Source organism: Takifugu rubripes, chromosome 1 (assembly GCF_901000725.2).
Source record: "Takifugu rubripes chromosome 1, fTakRub1.2, whole genome shotgun sequence".
Taxonomy (NCBI): domain Eukaryota; kingdom Metazoa; phylum Chordata; class Actinopteri; order Tetraodontiformes; family Tetraodontidae; genus Takifugu; species Takifugu rubripes.
In genome coordinates, this window is record NC_042285.1 from 1,971,543 (window position 1) to 1,994,685 (window position 23,143).

General features: G+C 50.6%; 2 protein-coding genes across 32 annotated transcripts in view; one reads left to right on the forward strand and one right to left on the reverse strand.

The window, feature by feature from the left end:
• LOC101073197 (ankyrin-3-like) overlaps positions 1 to 18,943 on the forward strand; it is a 68,674-nt gene extending 49,731 nt beyond the window's left edge. For 18 of the 31 annotated variants that reach the window (XM_029832746.1, XM_029832719.1, XM_029832725.1 and 15 more), the window contains 20 exons: positions 194 to 348; positions 444 to 655; positions 740 to 947; positions 1,024 to 1,120; positions 1,201 to 1,429; positions 1,512 to 1,637; positions 1,889 to 2,011; positions 2,456 to 2,482; positions 2,786 to 2,867; positions 3,852 to 9,866; positions 12,384 to 12,458; positions 12,732 to 12,863; positions 13,030 to 13,173; positions 15,468 to 16,083; positions 16,163 to 16,301; positions 16,383 to 16,466; positions 17,051 to 17,134; positions 17,203 to 17,400; positions 17,756 to 17,820; positions 17,900 to 18,943. In XM_029832746.1, the coding sequence (XP_029688606.1) occupies positions 194 to 348; positions 444 to 655; positions 740 to 947; positions 1,024 to 1,120; positions 1,201 to 1,429; positions 1,512 to 1,637; positions 1,889 to 2,011; positions 2,456 to 2,482; positions 2,786 to 2,867; positions 3,852 to 9,866; positions 12,384 to 12,458; positions 12,732 to 12,863; positions 13,030 to 13,173; positions 15,468 to 16,083; positions 16,163 to 16,301; positions 16,383 to 16,466; positions 17,051 to 17,134; positions 17,203 to 17,400; positions 17,756 to 17,803 (8,794 nt within the window). In that variant the 3' untranslated portion in view covers positions 17,804 to 17,820; positions 17,900 to 18,943. Of the gene's footprint in view, positions 1 to 193; positions 349 to 443; positions 656 to 739; positions 948 to 1,023; positions 1,121 to 1,200; positions 1,430 to 1,511; positions 1,638 to 1,888; positions 2,012 to 2,455; positions 2,483 to 2,785; positions 2,868 to 3,851; positions 9,867 to 12,383; positions 12,459 to 12,731; positions 12,864 to 13,029; positions 13,185 to 15,467; positions 16,084 to 16,162; positions 16,302 to 16,382; positions 16,467 to 17,050; positions 17,135 to 17,202; positions 17,401 to 17,755; positions 17,821 to 17,899 lie in introns of those variants that run through there. The other 13 variants (XM_029832790.1, XM_029832791.1, XM_029832793.1 and 10 more) reach the window with 10 other exon arrangements.
• A 1,548-nt stretch (positions 18,944 to 20,491) lies between these two features.
• Positions 20,492 to 22,946, reverse strand: g6pc1a.2 (glucose-6-phosphatase catalytic subunit 1a, tandem duplicate 2). The gene is made up of 5 exons (XM_003961049.3): positions 22,500 to 22,946; positions 22,265 to 22,374; positions 21,872 to 21,992; positions 21,546 to 21,661; positions 20,492 to 21,478 (listed from the first exon to the last, which is right to left on the reverse strand). The coding sequence occupies exons 1-5, from the start codon at positions 22,727 to 22,729 to the stop codon at positions 20,979 to 20,981; spliced, it is 1,077 nt and encodes a 358-aa protein (XP_003961098.1). The 5' UTR covers positions 22,730 to 22,946; the 3' UTR covers positions 20,492 to 20,978.
• Positions 22,947 to 23,143: the final 197 nt, after the last annotated feature.

Below are 23,143 nucleotides of genomic sequence, written 5' to 3' on the forward strand. Positions count from 1 at the left end.
TCTCGTGTGGGGGTGGAGTTTGGCCATTTTTCTCTCTTCTGTTGCTCCCATGTCTCATCGGATTGAAGGGCTGCGCAGCTTTCTCCCCCCACAAATGTCCACATCAGCATCATAAATCCACACTTTTAACGAGTTCCACGGCGTAACGATGTTTTAGCTACGGCCTGATTTCGTCCCCCTTGTGTCTCATCAGGCCTGTGATCGTGGAGATCCCTCACTTTGGCTCCATGCGAGGTCAAGAGCGAGAGCTGATTATACTCCGCAGCGAAAACGGCGAATCCTGGAAGGAGCACCTTTACGACTGCAAGACGGACGACCTCGTCCAGCTGCTCGCCGGGATGGACGAAGGTTCGATCGCCCTCCTTTTGCTGTCCGGTGTCCTTGGAGAAATCAATCTGAGCTGAACACGAATCAATGATGCGACTGGATTTTCCTCCCTGTAGAACTGGACAGTCCTGGGGAGCTGGAGAGGAAGAGGATCTGCCGCATCATCACCAAGGATTTCCCACAATACTTTGCAGTGGTGTCACGAATCCGGCAGGAGACCAACCAAATGGGGCCGGAGGGCGGGACCCTTTGCAGTCGGAGCGTCCCGTTGGTTCAGGCTTCCTTTCCTGAGGGGGCGTTAACCAAGAAGATCAAAGTGGGACTGCAGGTGAGACACCTGACGCTCATAATTATGTCAAAAAGACCAAAACGTTAAAAAAAAAAAAAAACCAACTTGTCGACGCCCCTTCAGGCGCAACCGGTCCCCGACGACACGGTGAAGAAAATCCTGGGCAACCGCGCGACCTTCAGCCCCATTGTTACCGTGGAGCCCAGAAGAAGGAAGTTCCACAAGCCCATCACCATGACGATCCCAGTCCCGCCTCTCTCAGGGGAGGGGCTTACCAATGGTTATAAAGGAGACAGCACTCCGTGTCTCCGCCTGCTCTGCAGCATCACAGGTGGGTGCGGCGTCGCCATCGCCACGAGCCGGAACCAATCAGTGCAACGATGTTTTTAATGGTTCCGATCCGGTAGGTGGAACGTCTCCAGCTCAGTGGGAGGACATCACCGGCACCACCCCCCTCACCTTTGTCAACGACTGCGTCTCCTTCACCACCAACGTTTCTGCCAGGTGAGACGCGCGCGTCCTCGTCTTTAGCCTCGCGTGTGCTCGTTGTGCTCACCGCCGTCGTCATCGCCCCCGTCGTGCAGGTTCTGGTTAGCCGACTGCCACCAGATCCCGGAGACAGTGGGTTTGGCCGCGCAGCTCTACAGGGAGCTGATCTGCGTGCCGTACATGGCCAAGTTCGTGGTGTTCGCCAAGATGAACGACCCCGTGGAGTCCAGGCTCAGGTGCTTCTGTATGACGGACGATAAGGTGGACAAGACCCTGGAGCAGCAGGAGAACTTCGAGGAAGTGGCCAGGAGCAAAGACATAGAGGTTATATTTAGAAGAAGTGTGCAGAAAAACACACACACACACGTGTTCAGACAGGCTGTAAACTGCATGTTGTGGCTCTCAGGTTCTGGAGGGAAGACCCATCTATGTGGACTGCTACGGAAACCTGAGTCCTCTGACTAAAACTGGTCAGCAGTTGGTTCTGAACTTCTACGCCTTCAAGGAGAACCGGCTGCCCTTCTGCGTCAAGGTGCCTCCCCCGAGACCCTTTACGATGGGAGATTAATAAAGTGACAGAACCGAGTACCAAGATACACCTGTGGTTCTTCAGGCTTCTACCTCCAGCTAGAAACCCACTTTATTGATGGTCCCAGTAACATCTAACACACAACCAAAGAGTCTCAATTCATTCTGTTTTTAACCACCTTCATTCACAATCGGTTGGGGGGGTCGAGGATCTGCTCTGGTGTTCCTCAGTGTGGAACCATGTTCTCTCCCCAGGTGAGAGATCCCAGCCAGGAACCCTGCGGCCGGCTTACGTTCCTCAAAGAGTGTAAGCCCCCCAAAGGCCTCCCCCAGACCGCCGTCTGCAACCTGAACATCACGCTTCCCTCCGTGAGGAAGGTAAGGCGGCGTGAGCTCATCGTCCTGTCGTCACCTCCATAACCACGGTCATGGTCAGGGCAGTTTCGGCCCCAATAACGCCGATAGATGAAAGACTATGGCCAGAGCGCCGCCACCGTGTCTTTTATCTGTTTAAAGCTTTTTTGTTTTGCTTTTCTTAAATATTCCTTGCAGTGGAATCTTGCTGTGGGCTGTTTCATTCTGTACCTTTTGATTTGGACGCCATGCTTTTGGCTGAGGGCGATGGTGCGAACGGCTTTTTCTGGCTTCATTTGCTGTTTCTGCTGCTGTGTCGGCGCTTCATCCTTTCATTTGAGCTGTGTTTGAGCGGCTTTGCCTCTGAGCTTTGGTCAATCACTCCTTTTTTCACACCCTGATGTTTCTTTTCCCCCTGCTTTCCTTTATGTTACACCCCCGTTTCTGCCAATGCATCTTGGAAACCAGGAAATGGAGTCCGATGCCGAGGACGAGGTAAACCGCACCCGCCCCACCCCACCCCGTCTCGCTCTGTCCCCATCATCCTAGCTTTATCCTTCCTGCTTTAGCTGCTTTGGGGACTGTTTGGCCCATATCCACGTTTACATGCCACAAGTCGTTGTAGATTAAGATACCGTTCGATAGCAGCCCCTTAAATCATTCTCATGGTGACGTTAGCTAAGCCCACCAGCTAGTCTTTAGGCCCTGCTTTAATTTGACCTTTTCATTCCTAAATTGTGCTCTTAGCAACATTATCAGGGTGATCCAGAACTGACGTGTTGTTTGCTATTGTTGCAGACTGAAAAGCCAGAGCGACGTCATACCTTTGCATCCCTAGCCTTACGTAAGCGCTACAGCTATCTGGCCGAGCCTGCACTGAGTGAGTTTGACATTTTCACTAACAAACCCTTTTAGTCTAATTAGTCCAATCATTAGTTAACGGTGCGTCTGTAGCCACACTTGACTGATGTTCCAAATGTCTCATCCTACATAATATGCAGTGTTCACACGCGACGTTTTTGGGTTTTTTTGTTTGCATGGATCAAAGGTCGGTGTGTGTGTTTGTGTGCCCTGCCTGCCCACGTTGTGAGTTGTTCCTCGTTGTCGTTTGGTTGATTTCCACTGCTGAGTTTTAGGTTTCTCTTTCTTTGACCTGCCAACGCGATGCCATCGGCCGTTGGGTGGGCCAAAGCCAAACTTGTGTTTGCCCGTATTGTTTTTGTGATGGCGGCTGGACGCTTTGGTTTTTTGGGACAGGAAATGCATGGTGGAAGGGCTTCCTTTCAGTTTACTTTGGTTTCTTTTTTGGTAAATGCAAGCCAAGACGCTTTGTTCAGGAAAGGATTTTCTGGAGCCCTTGGCTTTATTGTTGAGCCTAATTTATATTTGGGTTGTTTTTCATTACCGAACACCTGAAAACAGATAAAAGGCACTATTGTAAAAGACAGACAAACGGAAAAACCATTGAAAGTGGACTAAATTTAAGTCCAAAGAGAGAAGTTGTATCAATCCTGGAGCATTTGTCTTGTCATTTTTTGGTCGTCACTGCCATAGTCTTGATGACGTTTTCTTTGCTGCTGTATGTGCTTTGTTGAGTTTGTTCATGATGTGGTTCTTGTCTCATCGCCTCCCATTCTGGAACCATCTGCACACAGAATCTTTGATGGACGCTTCATTGAACTGCTTTTTCCCTCCTTGATAAATGCCTCACTGACCAAATCTTCCTCCTCTGATCTCCTCTTTTTTTTCACAATTTCTTCTCCCCCCTCTTCCTTTCCTTTCACCTTTTAATACACCACCTTCCTTTCATTGTTTTTTTCCATTTCTTTTTAAATTTAATTTATTTCCATAAATCCATCTGAAGAAACAGCAGTTGAGCGGAGCACAGCAGCAAGAACACTGCCTGCTGGTTACCCTCACAAACCTGTCTTTCCAACCAGACCTTACCCACCATGGTCGACTGCTCCTATTACCGTCCCTGTCCAAACAAGGCCCCTCGTCGGAATGGGCCCCTCCTTCATCACTGCCGATTCACAGGCAGGCTCACCAGCTGCTTCTCCATTGAAAACTCCCTGGAACCTTTCCTCCACATCACCTATCAAAGCCCCACATGGAACTCCATCACCAGCACCTACTTTGGCATCTCCAGTTAAATCGGTTAGCGACGCTGCGTCTTCCTCCCCCACCAGATCGTACAGAACGACGCCTTCCCCCATCAAAACAGTTGCCCAGCTCAGTCAGTACCCTGTCCAAGGGTCCGCCAGCTTTGCTTCCACAGACCCCGCATCTATAAAGAGCCTTGCTTCTTCATACATGACGCCTCCACTTCGTTCAGTACCCAATGGTTCTGTACCATCAGCTCTGGTTACCGCTCCAGCTTCAACAAAGCCAACTTACAACGTGTACCCTTCTAACCTGACTTTTAAAACTGCCCTCGGAGCAGCAGATTCAGCCATGCTCTCATCTCTCAGAAGCGGCTCCAGCTTGTCCTGTCTGAAAACCTCTGCAGATTCAACGCTCTCCTCCAAAGCAGGCAAATCCACACCCTCGTCCCTCTCCTCAACCGGACAGACAACCGTGGCATCCTCCAATCTGATGACCGGATCGGGGTCGCCGGTTAGATACCCGTCGTCCTCCTCCACGCCGTCCTCTCCGTCTTTTCGCCAGCTGTCAGAGAGAAGTAGCAGCCTGCAGGAAAGGATCCAGGCCACCACCCAGGCAGCGACCTCCAGTGTCAGTGCAGCTCTAAATGAAGCCATAGACTCGCATTCCGTGTCGGGTTATGGCACACTCAAATCACTGTCGTCCCCGCGCCGGTCTGTAATGTCAAGCTCGACCTACGGGTCTGTCAGAACTGCTCCCGCAACCACAACCTTGTCGGTTTCATCTAGCGCCATGACTGTACCGGTGTATTCCTTCGTCAACGTCATTCCAGAGACTCCTGTCAAACCAGGGCCAGGGTCTCTCAAAGTGGTACTGCCCGATTCTCCTCGTGCCTTGTCTTCGTCTTCACTGCCTTTGTCTTCCTGCCTCACAGCATCAAAGATAAATTCCCAGTTGAAATCTCCCCCATTTATCACACCACCCGTCGTTCACCCAGCTGCAACCTCCAGTCAGGAGATACTTAAAGATGTTGCAGATATGAAAGAAGACCTGATCAGAATGACCGCTATCCTTCAGACAGATACACAGACGGCAGCTAAAACTGTCCAAACGTCAAACACTGGCACCCCTAAAGAGGCCAAGTTAGAGGACGAAGAGCCTTTTGCTCTAGTGGAGAGGGTGAAAGAAGATTTAGTGAAAGTCAGTGAGATTTTACATAAAAATATCATGAATGACAGTAAGGACATAGTGTCAGAGGATGAGTGGGAAGAGTTTTCCAGGGATGAGATTGAGGAGGCACGAAGGAGTGTCGTCTCGGACTATTACCACCCACTCGACGAGAGCACCGTCCTGCTCAAACACCAGTCGAGCAAAGACTTGGATCTGGCTCAAGTCGTGGACTTTTTAACAAATGACATTGGTGCGAGTTCTCTCTCCAGAATGGCAGAGTTAAGATCCAAGTATGCGGAAGAGACCAAAAAAGAAGGGGAGGAGAAGCTGAAAAGAGTTTTAAAACCATCTATGTCAATACAAGAGCATAAACTCAAAATGCCCCCGCCTGCATCGGGCATGATCAGGTCTCCATCAGAGAAGGATCTCAGTAGATTCACTGAGTCATATCAGGGGACAGATGTTATTTTGGAATCACCTGAGGACCTCTCTCATGAGCAAGATAAGAGTCCCCTGTCAGACAGTGGCTTCGAGACCAGGAGCGAAAAGACACCCTCAGCTCCTCAGAGTGCCGAGAGCACGGGACCTAAGCCTTTATTCACTGAGTCTCCTATCCCACCCTGCGTTACTGAGACCAGGACCGAAGTGGTCCACATTAGGAGCTTTGAGCCGTCGGATGAGGCTTGCAAGCCTGTACCTGCAATGGAGGCTGCATCTGCTATTGCGTCCACAGAGCCAGATGCAGCCCAAATGGGCACCACTAAAGCCGTACAGATGAAATTACCAGAGGAAGACTCCATGATGAACAAAAGCGTGTGTCTCAAAGAGGAAACTCACATAACTACTACAACCCGGATGGTCTATCACAAGCCACAGCTGAGTGATGGTGCAGAGATGATAGAGGAAGGTATGTCAGTTAGGGACCTCATGAAAGCCTTCCAGTCGGGTCGGGACCCATCTAAGGAACTGGCAGGCCTTTTTGAGCACAAATCAAACCAGGATTCTGTCAAAGGGGATGAGCTGACACCTAGATTTCTTGACAGAGATATTAAATCCAAACCAAAGGTTGAAAGGATAATTGAGGTTCACATTGAAAAGGGCCACAGCACAGCAGAGCCAACTGAGGTCATCATCAGGGAAACCAAAAAACATCCAGAGCTTTACGTCTATAAAGGTGACCACGGAATTAAGGAACTTACTGGTTATGATGAGGGCCAGCAGGAGGAGGAGGAGCTCACTGCAGAAGAAATTCTGCCTTCTTTCCTAGAATCCCGTGTCAACACCCCGGTATCACAGGAGGAGGACAGTCGCCCGAGTTCTGCCCAACTAATAGCAGATGATTCATACAAAGCCCTGAAACTGCTCAGTCAGCACTCTATAGAATATTGTGATGATGAGCTATCAGAAATCAGAGGGGAGTCGTACAATTTTGCAGAGAAAATGCTCCTCTCGGAGAAACTCGATACGTCATTATCACACTCTGATTTAGATGATGCTGACAAAAAGCACCACCTGTATTCTGGTCAGAGTGGCGCCGAGTTTCAGCAGCAAGGAAGCCCCAAAAGAGAATTTGCTTCCAAGTCCTCAAAAGACGGCTCCCCTAAGGCTGGCAAATTCCTGCAGAGGGATGAGCCGTCTCAGTTTGATAAAGTTACTGTCCTTCATTACTCCACAGAGCAGGGAAGTCCCAAACATGCCGTCTGGATGAGATTTACAGAGGATAAACAAGACAGAAGCAGGGATAAGCTGCTATATGAGGACAGGGTAGACCAAACTGTAAAGGAAGCCGAGGAAAAGCTCTGTGAGGTGTCTCAGTTCTTTAGAGACAAAACGGAAAAACTGAACGATGAGCTGCAGTCCCCAGAAAAAAAGCCTTTGAGAAGAGAGGTGCAGGAACCTAGGTCCTGGCCGAGCTCGGCGTGCAGTAGTCCCGAGAAAACGGTGCAGAAACCTAAAACGGGCAATGAGGTCATTGGTAAAAGTAAGCTCAAGGAGCCTTCCATTGTTAAAGTATTTGGAAGTACTGGCACGCCTGAAAAGAAAAGTTCCAGTTTACCAAGCAGTCCCCAGAGAGGCATTTCTGTCCGTGCCAGTGAGGATACCATCAAAAAAGAGAGTAAAATCAGTGAGTCTGAGCGCTCAACATCCAAAGTCAGTGCAGTGAGAATGAAGTTTGAATCTGCAGCTCAAAAACAAAGTCCATCTAGTCCAATAAAAATTCCTCCTCCAGTGCAACCAAAACCTTCAATAAAAAAATTACAGGAGAGCAAACTCCCCGTTTATCAGCATTCACCAGCAGGGAAAGTATCCAAAGTGTCTGAAACGGCAGAAAAAATGAGCCCAACGAAGGACGCGTGTCCTCTCACGGATGGCGGCAAGCCGTCATCAAAAATCGCCAAACTTGCTGAAGACAAACTTTCAAAAAAGAATGTTCCATTAGAGTCACTGCGAATTAATCTAACGGAGGTGCACAGAGTGGTCTCTAAAGATAAGAATATTCACCCCAATCAGAATACAACTCTGCCACAAGAGAAAGATGCTGGAAAGAACAACTGGGTCACAAAACGTGAGACTACTACCAAAGGCCCTGTAGCCGAGGTGCCCCAGAAAGACCCGGAACTGATAAACACAAACCTTAGAAAAAAGCCAGAATCCCAAATTCCGGTAAAATCGTCTTCCACTTTAGAGACTGACCTCACAACAAAACAGACAATAACTAAATCGCAAATACCTACAATAGCCAGGAGCAAAACCCAGAAAAGTGTAGAGACGCCAGTGGATACAGACAAAACTGACAAAACATTTGAGATTCTAGATAACGCCCCCAGAGATTCCAACTTCAACAACCTACCCAGCCCCAGAGAGGCGCTAGAAAAAGTCCTAACTCCTCCGACCACTGGAACAAAAGAGAATTTCAAGGGTATCAAAACATTACCGGTATATGTTAGTGTCCAGGTGGGACGGCAGGCAGAACGAGAGGCAAAAGGGTCCCTTTACACAGTAAAGCAGACCACAAACTCCACACTTAGCCCCATTAGCCCGGATGATGACACAATGGAACAGGTCTCCTTCATAGATAGTTCTGGAAAAAGCCCTGTAACACCAGAGACCCCCAGCTCTGAGGAGGTCAGCTACGACCTTACATCCAGGACGCCTGACGGCTTTATGGGGTTCGTGCCAGGCAAACCCAGTCCCATTATGGAGGTATGTGAGGAGTCTGAGGAAGATGAAGATAAAGTTGTTTTATCTTTTAGAGAGAAAACACCAGAACCTGTTGTACCTCCCACCCAAGCAGACCTGGCTAATGCTAACAGGGAAGAACCAAAAACGATTGATAACCAGCCAAATATCAACCAACTAGAAAAAAACCCCGATGGCAGTTACGATGAAGGGCTAGACCAGGTGCAGCGAGAAGTCTCGAAGGATAAAGGCATCGCTTATATTGAATTCCCCCCGCCTCCTCCTTTGGACTCGTCAGAAATTTCCGATGCAGAAAGGAAAGGTTCCTGTGGCTCTTCAGAGACCGAGACGGAGATGATGGAGGTGAATTTACAGGAGGAACACGACAAGCATCTTCTGACTGAGCCAATCATACGTATCCAGCCCCCCACCCCGGTGCTTCCCAGTGCAGATGAAAGTCAGTCCAATGAGGACGAGTCCGATCGGGATGATGACGAGTCAATATTTCAACCCATTCCCAGTAAGAAATTTTTTTCCAAAGCTCCCGGAGAGGATGAGGGAGAAAAGAAGATGGAGAAAGAAAAGACGGCTAAGATCAAAAAACCTGATAAAAATGGGAACAACAATGGTGATGGTACCAATGGTTCCAACGGTGAAGCGGAGGACTATGAATGTGAACAAAATGGAAACGATCAATCGATCACAGACTGTTCAATCGCCACAACAGCCGAATTTTCTCACGACACAGATGCAACAGAGATAGACTCACTGGATGGATATGAACTCCAGGACGAGGACGATGGACTGTGTGAGGAAGCAGATTTACAACTGTTTGGGCTTCCCAACAGCCGCAGAGATGTGTGGGCGACGGACACGTTCAGGTCAGCGGACCATTCATTCCCGCCCACCAAACTGGAAGTGATTGAAGAAGAGAAAAGCCCAGAAGAATGCCAAACGGACCCTTTCAATAACGAGGTCCCATCAAACGGTGAAAAGGCTGATGGTGTCAGTCCTGGTGAGGTTAAAGGTCAGGACCAAAAACCCTCAGGTAAGGAGGGATTTTCAGACACTTACTTCAGTTACAAGTTAGGAGAGGATTTTAATTCTCCATTTAAGACTGTTGCCACCAAAGGACTGGACTTTGACCCGTGGCCCAGTAAAGGTGGAGAAGAAGTCGTTCACGTTGGAGGGCCGCAGGGAGGCGAAGGTGAGCCTAAGCCTTTTGGACTGGCGGTGGATGACCAGTCCCAGGCCACAACGCCGGACACTACCCCGGCCCGAACTCCAACAGACGATAGCACGCCAACAAGCGAGCCGAACCCATTCCCCTTCCATGAAGGGAAGATGTTTGAGATGACGCGCAGTGGTGCGATTGACATGAGCAAGAGGGACATGGTGGAGGAGAGACTCCAGTTTTTTCAGATTGGTGAGCATTATTACTCAGCTGGAAGGTACAGGGTCCGGGACCTGGAGATAGATGCCTTTTCACAAGATACCGAGAAATTAGACACTCAGAATCCCGCAGATACGCTGACAATCCCTCAGGTTCCTACTCATACCACCACAGTCGAGCTACACATAGCAAATGTGACGGGTAGTTACACAACATGTAGAGACTCGACATCCAGCACTGAGTTAAAATTCTCCACTTTCAGGTCAGGGTTGAAGTGTTTAGCAAACAACACCTCAAATTCTTCCAATAGCAGTTCTGACAGCAGCACACCAGTCACTGTTGATGGTTCCCAAGGTGTGACCTCCATAAACACAGAGGAAAGTAAAAAATGTTGCGGTTTTAATACATTAACCATCATGTATCCATCGGATTTCAAATTTCCTTTAGGTCAATCCAGACAGATGGATTCTTTGGATTGGACCCCAAAAATATGCAGCACTTTTTGCCAAAGCACAGATATTTACTCTGCACCTTCTCAGGACATTAGTAATCCCCATTCAGGAAGCAGCAATTCCAGTAGCAATACCCCAGAGTCCCAACGCTTCCATTCAGATGTCAATAAAAGTGGGGCCGTTGTGTTGGACTTGTCCTCTTTAGGACCCACTTTGGTAGAGGACAGCAATGTAGCAATAGCAGCTAAAAATGGCAAAGACGAGATATGCAAATCACGAATACCAGTGAGGGTGTGTACCAATAAACGATGGAATCAAAGGCAACAAAGAGTTAAAGGAGAGCTACACCACGAGAAAAGCGTTGGACATTGTGTCCTTCACACAGCCAGGAAAAGATTAGACCCTTTGGAAAATGAATTCCCAAAATCTAAAATTCCAGTAATCAAGGAGACAAAATACCCCTCTGTTTCACAGGAACAGGGACGGGATAGGCCCAGAACTTTTACAGCGAAGGGTATAACAGAACCAAACAGGTCCAGCACGGGACACAGGCGCCGTTTAGCCGACTCCCCGGGTAGACGAAGCACAAAAGAAACGAGGAGGAAAAGTACAGAGGTCCCAAAAAAGCTTAGAACGCGAGCTAGCGCTAGCCAGGTAGCATGTGCTTGGGACCAAAACGTGGTTATGCAAACTGAAACAAGAATAGAGGGGAAGACATGGGCCAGAGATGGCGAAGAGAACCAGAGCCTCACCACTACCAGGAACCCCTCCCTTTGTAGAGCCTCTAGAGGTCCCTGCCCTCCACGCACCTCCACCTCCACCAGCACCACATCAACACCATCTCCTAGAGATGTGAGAGCTGAGGGTGAACAGGCCAGCAGTGAGAGGATGAGGAGCAAGAGGAAGAGTAGTCGGAGACTTGGAAAGAAGGAGGAGGAGGAAGGGAATCAGGGTGATCACCCAGTCCCGGCTCCTGTCACAGAGAACCAGACTAGTTTGTAACCTCTTTCTAAACGCTCTTGATCTTTCTGAGATGCATGTAGCTGTTGTGGGTGGTTTGTGGTTTTGTGATGTAAGTGTAGCCGTCACTTCTACTTCCTGTCATCCTTGTTACCTGTGCTGTGCTGTTGGGTTCACCTGTAACGTGGCAGGCGCCAAAAACCAGCATGCGTCATTTTAGCCTTTACTTAGCCGCCTGGTTCCTCCGCGCTTGTTAGGCACATTTGCGCCGAGTCGCCACTCGTGTTGCTAAGCTAAAACCTGCCCTCATGTTTGCTACGTAGCTAAAAATTTAAATATTTGAAAACCGCTTCAGAAAACTGGAGCATCAAGCAGGGAGCCGAACACGTTAGCCTGGCTACACGCACACAACAGGTGCTTCACGGTAGACTAGGTCGGACCATAAAGGATCGGGGACTAAAGGACCTCGTGGTTGTTTTGGTCTGCTTGCCTGGTTTGTTTTATTACTTTACACAACACTGAGAAAACAGTTCAAAGGTCAAACTTGACAATCAAAGGAAGGCGCAGAACTCTTGATTTTGATTTCACGTTAAAGCCTTGAATTGCTTTTTCGAGTGTTTGGGGGCGTCTGGCGGTAGAATGTAGTTTATGTTAGCTTAGCTTATTTAACTTCCTGTTTCAGCTAAATAGCAACTTTCTTTCTGGCCACACGATCCTCAGGGGTTTTGCTCCTCATTTGGCCCCACAGACACAAAACCCAAAGATTTTTGGGTTTCTGTCACAGATTTATTTTTGAGGTGTTATTTTAGCGTCAAAGCTAACTGTTGTCAGCCTCCTTTAAGGTTTCCTTCCACATTTGATCCTTCAAAATGAATCACTGAGGAGAGTCTGGCCAGGAAAACAAAAATAACATTCTATTTTTAGACGTTAAACCTGGGACATTGAGCTAAAGTTAGTCTTTGAGTAAATACACTTACCATCGAGACACGCAGGCAAACTTTGAGTTCACGATCCCATTTTTAGAATAATAATAATCTCATTCTGGAGCCTTTGACTGTATTTTGCTTAATTTGTTTCATTATTAGCTGGTAACTCTTTGTATCATCCCCCCCCCCCCCCCCCCCCCCCCCCCCCCCAGGCCCTCAGAGTCCCTGTGAGAGAACCGACCTCCGCATGGCGATAGTAGCTGATCATCTGGGACTCAGCTGGACCGGTGAGTCAACCTGGGTAACCACCTAAGGCCGTGGTGGGCGTGGCCTGTCCAACCCGGCAGCACCCACTTTAGGTGATGTCGGTGCTTATTGACAGAAAAGAACAATTTAATATCCAAAGAGGGAAAAAAAACTGTCTCATAGTTTGAGATTTTTATTTCCATTTGTAGAGGACAAAGGTGAGTGAGGTCAGGAGGCGCTTTTGTGTGCGGGACAGCGCCCTCTGGCGGAGGCTGGGGCGGTTGTTCTCTGACTCGGCCTCGTTTGTGTTCCAGAGCTGGCCCGGGAGCTGGATTTCTCTGTGGAAGAGATCAACTTCATCAGAGTGGAGAATCCTAACTCCCTAACAGCTCAGAGCTTCATGCTTTTAAAGAAATGGGTGCACAGGGACGGTAAAAACGCCACAAGTAAGCAGCGGGTCCGTGCACGCCTGGGGGGTATCGGTCCCTCCGGGGTCGCGCGTGCAGCTGAGGTCCAGCTCTGGCTAAAAGAGATCCCGGGGGGGCCGACTTCATCTCTGCCGTATGTTTACAGGAAGTCACTAATCACATGACCCGTCTCTCTCTCCTCCAGCGGATGCTCTAACCGCGGTGCTGACTAAGATCAATCGGTTGGACATTGTGACTTTGCTGGAAGGGCCCATATTTGACTACGGTAACATTTCAGGCACTCGCTGCTTTGCCGATGATAACGCAGTTTTCCCGGATCAGTCCGATGGTAAAGTGTAGCCCACCCTAGCTGAACTCTCTCTCTCTCTCTCTTGCTCTCTCATATAAGGCAGAACCGATCAGACACAAGCAAACTGCACATGTTCAATGTTGGAGTTCGGTTAGCGTCCCCGTCTGACCAATGCAATATTGATCAATCTTTAGGCGGTGGCACTAATTGCTCCGTTCTTTTACCTTGACACAATCTGGTAGCTACATTAGCTAGAAATGCTCTTCGACTGGCAAACCTCTAGGGAGACCTTTGAAAGTAAAATGCTACATGCTAATGTCGCTACCTGGCATTAGCTGTCCAGCCTCATTGTGACAGATTACATACTTCTGTATACCATCTAGCAACTTTCCATTGAGCTACATTATCGATTTATTAATATGCTTTTTTTAAAAACTAACATTTAAATGAGCTAATTTATTCAACAATGCACGGCTTTAGCTTTGTGTGAAGGACTGCCTGCTCTAATGTCGTTGGCTTAACTTCAAGGCTCATCTTCGCTCCTTTTGAGTACCCAAAGGAAACTTTTGATGCGTAACTGCTATAAAACTTTTGTGAAACTCCATCTTTCTCTGTACCGTAGAGCCTAAATGAGCCTTTAACCATGAACACTTCAAATGGGTGGAGCTTTTTAATCCACAACTTTAAAGTGTGTAATTATGCTTGTGTGACACTGTTTTTGGCGCCGCTCTACCTGCCATCTCCTGGTTTCTTCCAAGCTTCGTTGCTCCACTGAAGCGTCTCCTGCTTCAGCAGACTCCGCCTCCTGCTCCTCCTCCTCCTCCTCCTCTTCCTGCTTCTCATCAAATAACTCCTCCAGCTCCCGCGCTAATCACTGCTAATCAGCCGACCTCACCCCCAGCTTTTATTCACTTGGGCATCCTCAGGATTCGGCCGTAGCGTCTCTCACCATGGCTGCTGACCAGGTTAACCTCACCCCCCCCCCCCCCCCCCACCTTCATCGCCGACACTAACGGCGGTTTAGCACAACGATTACGTTATTAGCGCATAACTCGCTCAAGGGCTAACTGCCTGTTAGCCTGTTTTGGTTGGGATGAACGCTCGTCCATCCCTGTTCATCACCTGTTCTGTTCTTCATTCTCGTTTCTCTCCTTTGTTTTCTTCTGTCTCTGATGGATTGTGGTGTTTATTTTAGCTCCGAAGCTCAACCCTCCCCCGGGTCCTCGTACTCCTCGAGCTGTCGCGCCCCCCCAGCCGTCTGCTCGCTCCTCGCTTTCTGTCTCCTCTCCTTCTCACTGCACCTTTTTCTCCTTCCCGTCCTCTCCGGCCGTCCCGTCTCCTCCCTCTGTCTTCCTCTTCCCATCTCCCCCCGTCTCCCCCCCTGTTTACGTCCTGCCCGTTGCTCCGGTTCTCCCTCATTTCTTCACGCTGCCCTATTCTCCCCCCTTCTCCTCCTCCCCCAGGAGCCCCTTTATGGGCTCCCCGTTCTTCTCACCTCCCGGTATTCCGGGCCAGTTTTCTGTCCCTGCCCTTTTCCAGCCCCCCTCTCCTCTGGTTCTTTGCCCTCCTCCCCGGTCTGCATCTCCTGCACCCCCTCCCCCACCTCCTTGTGCTCCTTCTCTGGCTTCTCCTCCCTCTTCGCCTTCGTTTACGTGCGTCTCTCTGTCATCGCTCCCTCCTCCTCCATCCTCCCCCCTCCCCTCTCTCCCACCTCGTCATTCTCCTCCTGTGCCTCTCTCCTCCCCTCCCCACTCCCCCCTCCCCCCAGGTGTCCCTCCCTACCTCAGGAGGGACCACTCGGTTCCTGAAGTTTACATTTAGACACATCTGAAGTTAAATGGTTGATTACTGCGGCGTCCCACTCCTCCCTCGCCGCCGCTGAAGCGTCCCGATGGCCGAAGACAAACGCTGCACGTTAGCATGACGTATACGTACACGTGTGCCGTTATTGTGTGTTTATTGTTGCTTTACTCACATCTCCGGAGCGGTTTTTCTTTCGGAGTCAAATATGCAGATCAGGTTCAGTCATGAAGCGTCCTCTAGTCGTCCTCTAGCTTTAGCGCCGCTGCGCTGTAGCCGCTAACTCGTGCAAGCGGATTCACGATGACACGTTTGATTACGTGTCCGCTTGTTCTACTGCCACCAAGTGGCCAAAGTAGGTACTGTTCGGACATGTGACCGCTGATAGAAAAACACGCTACCTCCAAATGTGAGAGATGTTTCTCCTTTCATCATCCCCACCATGTTTCCGCCTCCTCCTTTCCTTTATTTTGCCCCTCCCTCCTTCTTGCCCCTTATCCTCTAATCCTTTACTCCTGCCATCCCCCCCCCAGGATACCAAAACCTAGATCTGGAGCTGAAAACCCCCACTGACCTGAAGTACGAGCCCCCCACCCCGCTGCGCTCAGACGACTTCTTTAGCGACGGCGACAATAGCACAGACGCCCGTAGCCAGACTGCGCTTACTAGACCTAGTGACCTCTCCATCACCCAGACCTCCAAAGAGCTCCTCGGTGTTGCCTCTGGAGCCCCCATCATCCAGGCTGAAGACACGGCTTTGGGCGGCGAAGCGCGGGAAGAAGCGGCCAGGCTGGCGGCCTGCGAGAGGCCGGATAATGACAGAAGGGCAGCGGAGAAATTCCGGAAGGGAGCAGACGAGCGTGCTGAGGGCGTCGAGGAGGGTGGTGCCTCAGGCAGCCGTCATGGAAATGGACTAGAGGAGGAGGAGGAGGAGGAGATGACCCAGGAGAGGCTGCAGAGTCTGCTGGAGGATTTAAAACTGGAGGGCGGCTTGGACGACGTGGAGATGACGGAGGAGGGCGTCAGAGCCATCCTGGAGCAAGTACGGCAGGCAGAAAAGGATGTGTGTTCAGTTCCAGGTTGGAGAAGCGAGACGTCCAGCTTGGCCCAGGCGACAGGTCCGAGTCAGCCCCCTGCTGAGGAGGGCAGGTGAGGAGAGGTTCTGCCAGAGAAGAGCTGCCTTAGATTGCGGGTCGGCTGATGGGTTTCCTGTGTTTTTGTGGCCCAGCCCACAGAGTCTGGCCGCCTCCCTGGAGACCAGCACACGGGATGAAGGTCGCGGAGAGGAAGCAAAGAAGGGACCCGGCTCAGCAGGACCGAGCAGGAGGCCGGAGGAGAGAGGCGACCGGCCCCAGCCCAGAGCCCAGGTGAGTCTGGCCGCACCAGGAACCGTGTCAGGGATGCCAGTCCAACTACAGCAGGTTGCTCATTAACGCTGCCTCCGTCAGGGGAACACCAGAGCTGACGAGTCCAGCTCTGGTGAGGAACCCTCCACCACCACCAGGGTGTACCGCAGGCGGGTCATACTCAAGGTGTGTTGGGCCTGAGGTGTGACGCTTGAAAACGTCTGCGTGTGAGAGCCGCGCGTGGTCGTCGTCGTCATAGAAACGACGCTTCGTCGGATTAATTCTGCTTTTTCCTCCCCCTTTAACATCAGCAGTCGTTTCCCACGGCGACCAATGACCCGGCTGGTGTGTTCTGCTCTGCATGAGATATGAGAACAGTTGTTGAGTGTCAGACTGGGGGGGGGGGGGGGGGGGTGTCCTCAGGACTTTAGCTGCCTGGCTGGGAGCTCTGGGTCGCTCAAGCATCCATGTTGGATGGATGCGAGCCGGAACCAGAACCTGCAGCAGAATCTGAAGCTCCGGCGATCCGCTGGCTGCTGAAGCGGTTTCGTCCTCCGCCGCATCCACAAATAGTCCCATTGTTGCGGCCCGCGGGGAGGCGGAGCTATTCTGCCCTAACAGCCGTGGTTGTGCGATCTAACAATCGTTCCGCTTTCCTCGTCCGGATTCTGGCTTCCTCCCGGGCTTGTCAGAACCTTTGAACGCCCTCCCCACCTGTCTCTCTCTCACTCCCCACCTGTCTCTCTCACTCCCTCCGTCGTCCACCTCAGGGAGAGGAGGCCAAAAACGTTCCTGGGGAGTCGGTGACAGAGGAGCAGTTCGTGGACGAAGACGGAAATCTGGTCACCAGAAAAGTAAACATCCCATCATCACCTCCACCCACCCCCCCCCCCTTCCTCCTAATGACTTCTGCCCCCTACAGGTGATCAGAAAGGTGGTGCGTCGCGTGGTCACCGAAAGGAAGATGAGCGAAGGGGAAATTGTTAACGAAGGAGGCGCGGCGGGCGTCGCCGCGGTGACGGGCGGCGCAGACTTTACCCCTCCGACCGGAATGGCGGGGGGGAAGGGCAAGAAGAGGGGGAAGCGCTCCCGACAGGGTCACAAAACGGAGAGATCCGAGGTTGGCGTTCAAACCGGCGGCCTGGCCTTGATGTGTCTCCGCCCACTTACACCTGCATGGCGTCGGAATGTAGAAGATCAAACAACCAGATTAGGATTAACCTGGAATAAAATCCCACATCCACAGGATGAACCAGAGCCAGTGTGGCATGTCGTGCCGTGGTCCGTCTGTACCTCGGTGGTCCGTCTGTACCTCGGGGGTCCGTCTGTACCGCCCTGTCACCACTAACCGTTCCGACGCACGCCTGATCCAGATTAACGTCCTCCTCTCTCTTTCAGCGCGCCGCCGCGGTGACATCACCACGCCAGGACGCCAAAACTCACCCAATTTTGTTTTCTCTCTCTCTCTTTTCCAGCCCGGAGAAAACGGCAGCAAGAAACAAGGGAAGAAGAGTCAGTCGTAACGTCAGAGCTGCAGCAGGTGAGGTCGCGTCACGGCGTATCCCTCCGCACCTGCGGACCTACGTCTTTCTCTCACCGGCCTGTTTGCCACCCTCCAGGTCCACCACGTCCTCCCGCCGGAGGGAAGCGGGCCGGAGCGCCTCGTCCGTCGGCCAGTCACGTGTCCGAAGCTTTCACCACGCATGGTTTCTCCACCAAGCCGAACACAAAACCGACTTTTTCCCCCCTTGATTTCCGCATGAGCATGTCACCGAACATCACCCCATCGAGGACGCCACACAGACGGACGTCTCCGGTGGACGGAAGACAACGGACACAGATGCGTAATCCGCTCTCTGACGCTCGCCTTATACGGTCTAGTTTTTTTTTTTCCTGGATCCTCAGTACGGGGGGGGCGTGGCTCTTTTTTAAACGATTGATTTTGTTGTACATAAATGACACTGTATAAAAAATCAGAAGGAAAGTGGGTAGCTTGGGATCGCGGATGTGCTGAGCCCGGCCGGCGAGGCGTCACAACACGGCGTTCTTCCACAACATGAAAGGATGAAAGCTGCTTGGGCTTTGATTCCGGGACATGTTTTCAGAGAAGTGCTGCATGTGAGGCCACTTTATTTTTACCGTTTTTATTTCCCCGCCCTTCTCCGACTCCAACGGCACTGTAACACGACCAGAGACGGGTCGACTCTTAGCACTCATAACCCTCCAGCTGTAACTGCTCCTCTTTGATACGAAAACGAATCCACGCTGATAGAAAATGCTTTGTTCCCACGCTTCTAAAGTCCCTGAATGCAACTCCTCACAGCCCCGCGTGTGCTAATAGTAGCTTCAGGTCTGCTGTGGTTTTTAAAAAAAAAAACGGGGTTGTCGTTTTGAATTTAACGATTTGATTCATTTATTTTACAGAGTTTGATCACACAAGAACAGAGGGTCTTGTTTTTACTCATTAATCATTTTTACTAAATCACATCGTCGCTCACTTTGTTCACAAACTGGTTTCCTCTTCCTGTTTTCTCCCTAAACCTCCCCGAGCATCCACTGCTGATGAAAATCTGGTATCGACATGTACGATGAACCAACATAGCCTACACTGGATGATCCAACTAATTATTTAAGCAGAAAAAAATAAACTGTGTTTAAACGAGTCCGCCTGGTTTCTCTTGTTTTGCCGTGTTTACACCACCAGAGTGGATCTAAATGCACTTCTCCGATTCCAAACTGAGTTTGATCCAACAAGTAGCTGAGGAGACAGATTAGAGAGTCGCGTTTTTATATCCATTTTATTGTGATGGTGGACAGAAGCAGCGAGAACCGAAACATTAGACACATTCACCAGTATCAGTTTGAGCAATGATCTTCTTTAGGATAGTAAATTTAGTTTTACAATGTTTTAGGCTTTGAAGAATAATTTCATCATTTAAATGGTGACATGATTTTTAACACGAGATTTGGCTTCAGCAATCCATTTTCAGACACCAGCGACGTTGTCCAAAATATTCCAAAACTAAAGATGTACAAAGTACTTCCGGGTTTGACTTCTGTTACTGTCTGGGTTTCATTGCAAAGGTGAAACACCGCCGCCATTTGGCCATCTGGGGTACTACACCTAATAACGGGGGCTACAACTTGGCTTATATGGGCTGTTTTTGTTTGTTTGTTTTTTCTAGATTTTGAAAGCAGTATCTTCCAAAATAATTTAAAGTTGGCTCCTTTTAAAAAAAAATTGCAGATGTATTATTTATATTGATGGGATGTTTGTGCAGCGTTTTGCCAGGTTTCACGGCACTGGTACATTACCACATTTCTTCACACCGCATTTCTTCAGAGGCCAATCTTATTTCCAGTTCTAGTTCTTCAAAACAAATAAATGCAAAGGTCTGATGCAGTGCAATGAGTAACCCTGACCCCATGCAGGGGACCGTCTAGAATAAAGCCTCGGTGGATCCATCTCTGCAGGCCTGTCACTGGTTAATGTTCCTGGTCTGTGATAAAAAGAAAAAAAACAGGACTGACATCATGACAACGTGTGGCGCAGCTCACGTGTCTTCAAAAGTTGCAGGAGCAGCAGAGTAACGAAGAAACCGGAAACGTTTCGCTTTAATACATTTTCTAACAGTTAAAGCGTGACGTAAGTGTCGTACTGATAAATGCAGTTTAAAAGTTGAGTATTCTAGTTTTCACTACAAAACAAAAGGGGTGTTTTTACATTCAAATCGGGTCACACGGTAAAATGTCTTCCTTTTATTTATTTATTTATCATCACGAAACGACAGGAATTGAAACAACAGCACGGGCTGATGCTAATATTAGCTGCTGTTACCCGACGGTATTTTGCATTTTTAAGGTTGTATCTTATCTCTCCAAACTGTCGTCACTCATCTGGACTAATCAGCAGCCGACAGATCTGACGATAAGCAAATCTTTGATGGATCCGCATTGACGTGAACTTTTCTGGGCAAAGATGAGGTCAGTGTGACGCAAGAGCCGCCAGAGCACATCAACACACACAAGTCAGAAGAACGACCTCTGAACTTGTCAACCGCGACCTTTTAAAAACCGAACAGCCCGTCTCTTTACTGGCGTCGTTCGAGCGTCCGCACCGACGAACTCGGTTAAAAACATCCGGACGTGAAGCTGCCGGAGGTCACTGAGACCTCAAACTAGTTCAATATAAAGAAAACATGAAGCAGGTGTCTTTTTTTTCTTTTTATTAAAAATATTCAAAACACTTTCAAAAAAGAAAAATACTTTCTATAACTTGAAAAATATACAGTTGTTGCAGCTGCGAGTTGCTGCCTCCACTGCAGGTGAACTTCCGCTGGCTCCGGGTCAGGATGCTCCACAAGAATGTTCCCACAAAGCTGAGATGAACCTCAGAAAACGGGCGGCGGTGTCCTGCAGCGGCGGCAGCGGCGTGGAGTTCCCACCCCTCAGGAAGGGCGACCGGAGTTTAAAGGTCATCGTTTTTACCATTTTAGGGCGGAAACACAGACCCCACCTAAAATAGGGTGCGGCTTATTCCTTTACTCCAGACCACCACTAGGGGGAGATAGGCGCTCACGTCCATCTGTACACAAAGTCTTTAAAAAAAAAAAAAATCTGAACCAGGAGAAGAACCCGAGGGAGTTTTTACTGCGGCAGGTTCTGCTCCTTCATCGGTCCGTCAGTGCAAAGTTCTGCTCACGCCGCCTTCCTGTGCAGGTTCAGCACTCCGCTCACGCAGTACGGGATGATGCTGATGGTGACCAGCGGCACCGTGGCGCTCTTGGAGAAGGACAGCAGGTAGAAGAGGGCGGCGGTGTGCGTGGGCGGCTTGAAGGAGTCGAACAAATGCAGCAGCACCAGCGAGGTGACGACACACACCACCTTGGCCAGCTTGCTGTTGCTCTTCTTGGTCTCGGCGTAGAGGGGCGAGTGCAGGCCCAGGCCCAGGCCGAACAGGGTGCCCATGTTACGCAGGAGGCTGGCGAACGGCGTGGTGTCCAGGTGCACCCACTCGGGCCTCACGCACCACCTCTGGGCCTTCTCCATGGTCCACAGCAGGTCCACGCCGACGGCTTTGAGGAGCAGGTAGAAGCCGACGGCGAAGGAGGTGAGGAAGAGGGTGGTGCAGAAGTATTTCCTCATGCTGGCGCCGTAGATCCAGCGAGTCCTGTTGAAGGCCTCCGCCACGATCACACCTGTGGGAAGATCTGGGTCAGTAAAAGGAACCGCGTGGACGAGGCGGTCCTGATGAGCTGCACTCACCTGAGATCACGCCAGCGACCACCTGGTGGGGGAAGTGTGCTGCGATGAAGACCCTGGAGAGGCAGACGCACACCTGGACCCCACAGAACAGCGTCCAGAGAGCAGCCTTCAGGTACCTGTCCAGGTAGATCCACATGTATTCAGCATCAGGTGTTTGTAGTCTCAAAACAACCACCCCCCCTTCCCCCCCGGGCCAGATGTGACAATCAATGATCAACCGCAGCGGCGGTGGCGGTGGCCAGATAACCTGTTTTCAGAGATAAGCTTTGGACGTGGGACAGTAAACAGCCGCGGCGCTCGGAAACACACTCGCTTTCCACACTCACCTGTATCTGTTGGCGGTTTTCCTGCGCCCGTGCGTCTTCTTGCTGGTCAGGATGGCGAGGATGGAGGTCACCAGGGTGTAGTAGATGCCCGCGGCGCCCATGGCGTGACCCGAGGGGCTACCTGGGTCAGAGGACCGGGAGAAATGAGTCGAGGAGGTCAAAGACAGATGGCCTTTGCAGACCCGGGCTTTCAATTAAGCAAAGTGTGTTCAGATTGGATCGGATACTAAAGTAAAACAGGTCTTTGGCTGGGCTGCAGAGTCCAGCTACAGACCGGGAGCAGACTGGGAGCAGACTGGGAAGAGCTGGACTGAAGCAGCTGCAATGGAAAACTCTAACTTCTCCCGATAGTAACCGGAAGAGCGAACATCTGTCCAGCAGCTAAGTTCTCACCTGGTCCGGTCTCACAGGTCATGGGGTACTGCTCGATGTGAGGGCGGGCCGAGTTGGCGTAGTAACCGGTCTCGTGGACCCACCAGTAAGGCCTCTCGCCAAACAGAATCCTACAGGAGGTGGAAGAAGACGGTTATCGAAGCAGAAAGAATTCCATCGTCTGGAGGAAGAGCCGGCGGGAAGGTCCAAATCCCAGCTTTAGCATCTTTTTGAGAAGTCAAGAACCCGGACTCACCATTTGAAGACCAGGTTCAGCCAGTCTCCGATCACGGCCACCCAGATGAGCTTGATGCCCACCGACGCCTGCAGGTGGAACCACAGCGGGAAGAAGATGAAGAAGGTGTTCCTGAGGTCTGCGGCCCAGGAGACCCACAGGAACAGGCCCTGGGCGTCCTGGTAGTTGGTCTGCAGGTAGTGGGTGCTGCTCACCCCGAAGCCCTGCGCGGCGTCCATCAGAGCGTCCATCTGGGAGCGAGAGAGCTTGACCTGCAGTCGAGCGAGCGAGTGAAACCGGCGAGGCTGCGGCAGGGAGGCTGCGGCAGGGTTTATATCAGCGGGACCCACCGCCCCGGCGCATGCTCACGCTGACCTTTGGACCTTGCATATGTGCAATATAATGGCAGCGTTCACGAGGAGCATCACAAACACGCCGTTACTGATACGGGCAAAACAGACAGTCAATCAGTGTCAGGCTGGGGCGCTGCTGAGCGGCGGGGACAGGAAGTCACATGTTTTCACATGTCTGTGACATCACGGCAGCCGGCCGCGCTCCGACGATTCCTGGGCCGTCTTTCCCGCGGAGTTGTGGCCGTTGCCTCATTTGTTGTCGGGACGGCCGCTGAGAACTTGGCTTACATAAGACGATCAATGATTAAGAGC

Bases quoted from the DNA above. Each gene is read 5' to 3' on its own strand.
- g6pc1a.2 (XM_003961049.3), bottom strand. From the start codon at position 22,729: ATGGACGCTCTGATGGACGCCGCGCAGGGCTTCGGGGTGAGCAGCACC. The intron at 21,993-22,264 runs GTGAGAACTTAG...CCTCTGACCCAG, and splicing joins GACCTGTGAGACCGGACCAG to GTAGCCCCTCGGGTCACGCC. The intron at 21,662-21,871 runs GTGAGTGTGGAA...CTACCTGGACAG, and splicing joins AAAACCGCCAACAGATACAG to GTACCTGAAGGCTGCTCTCT.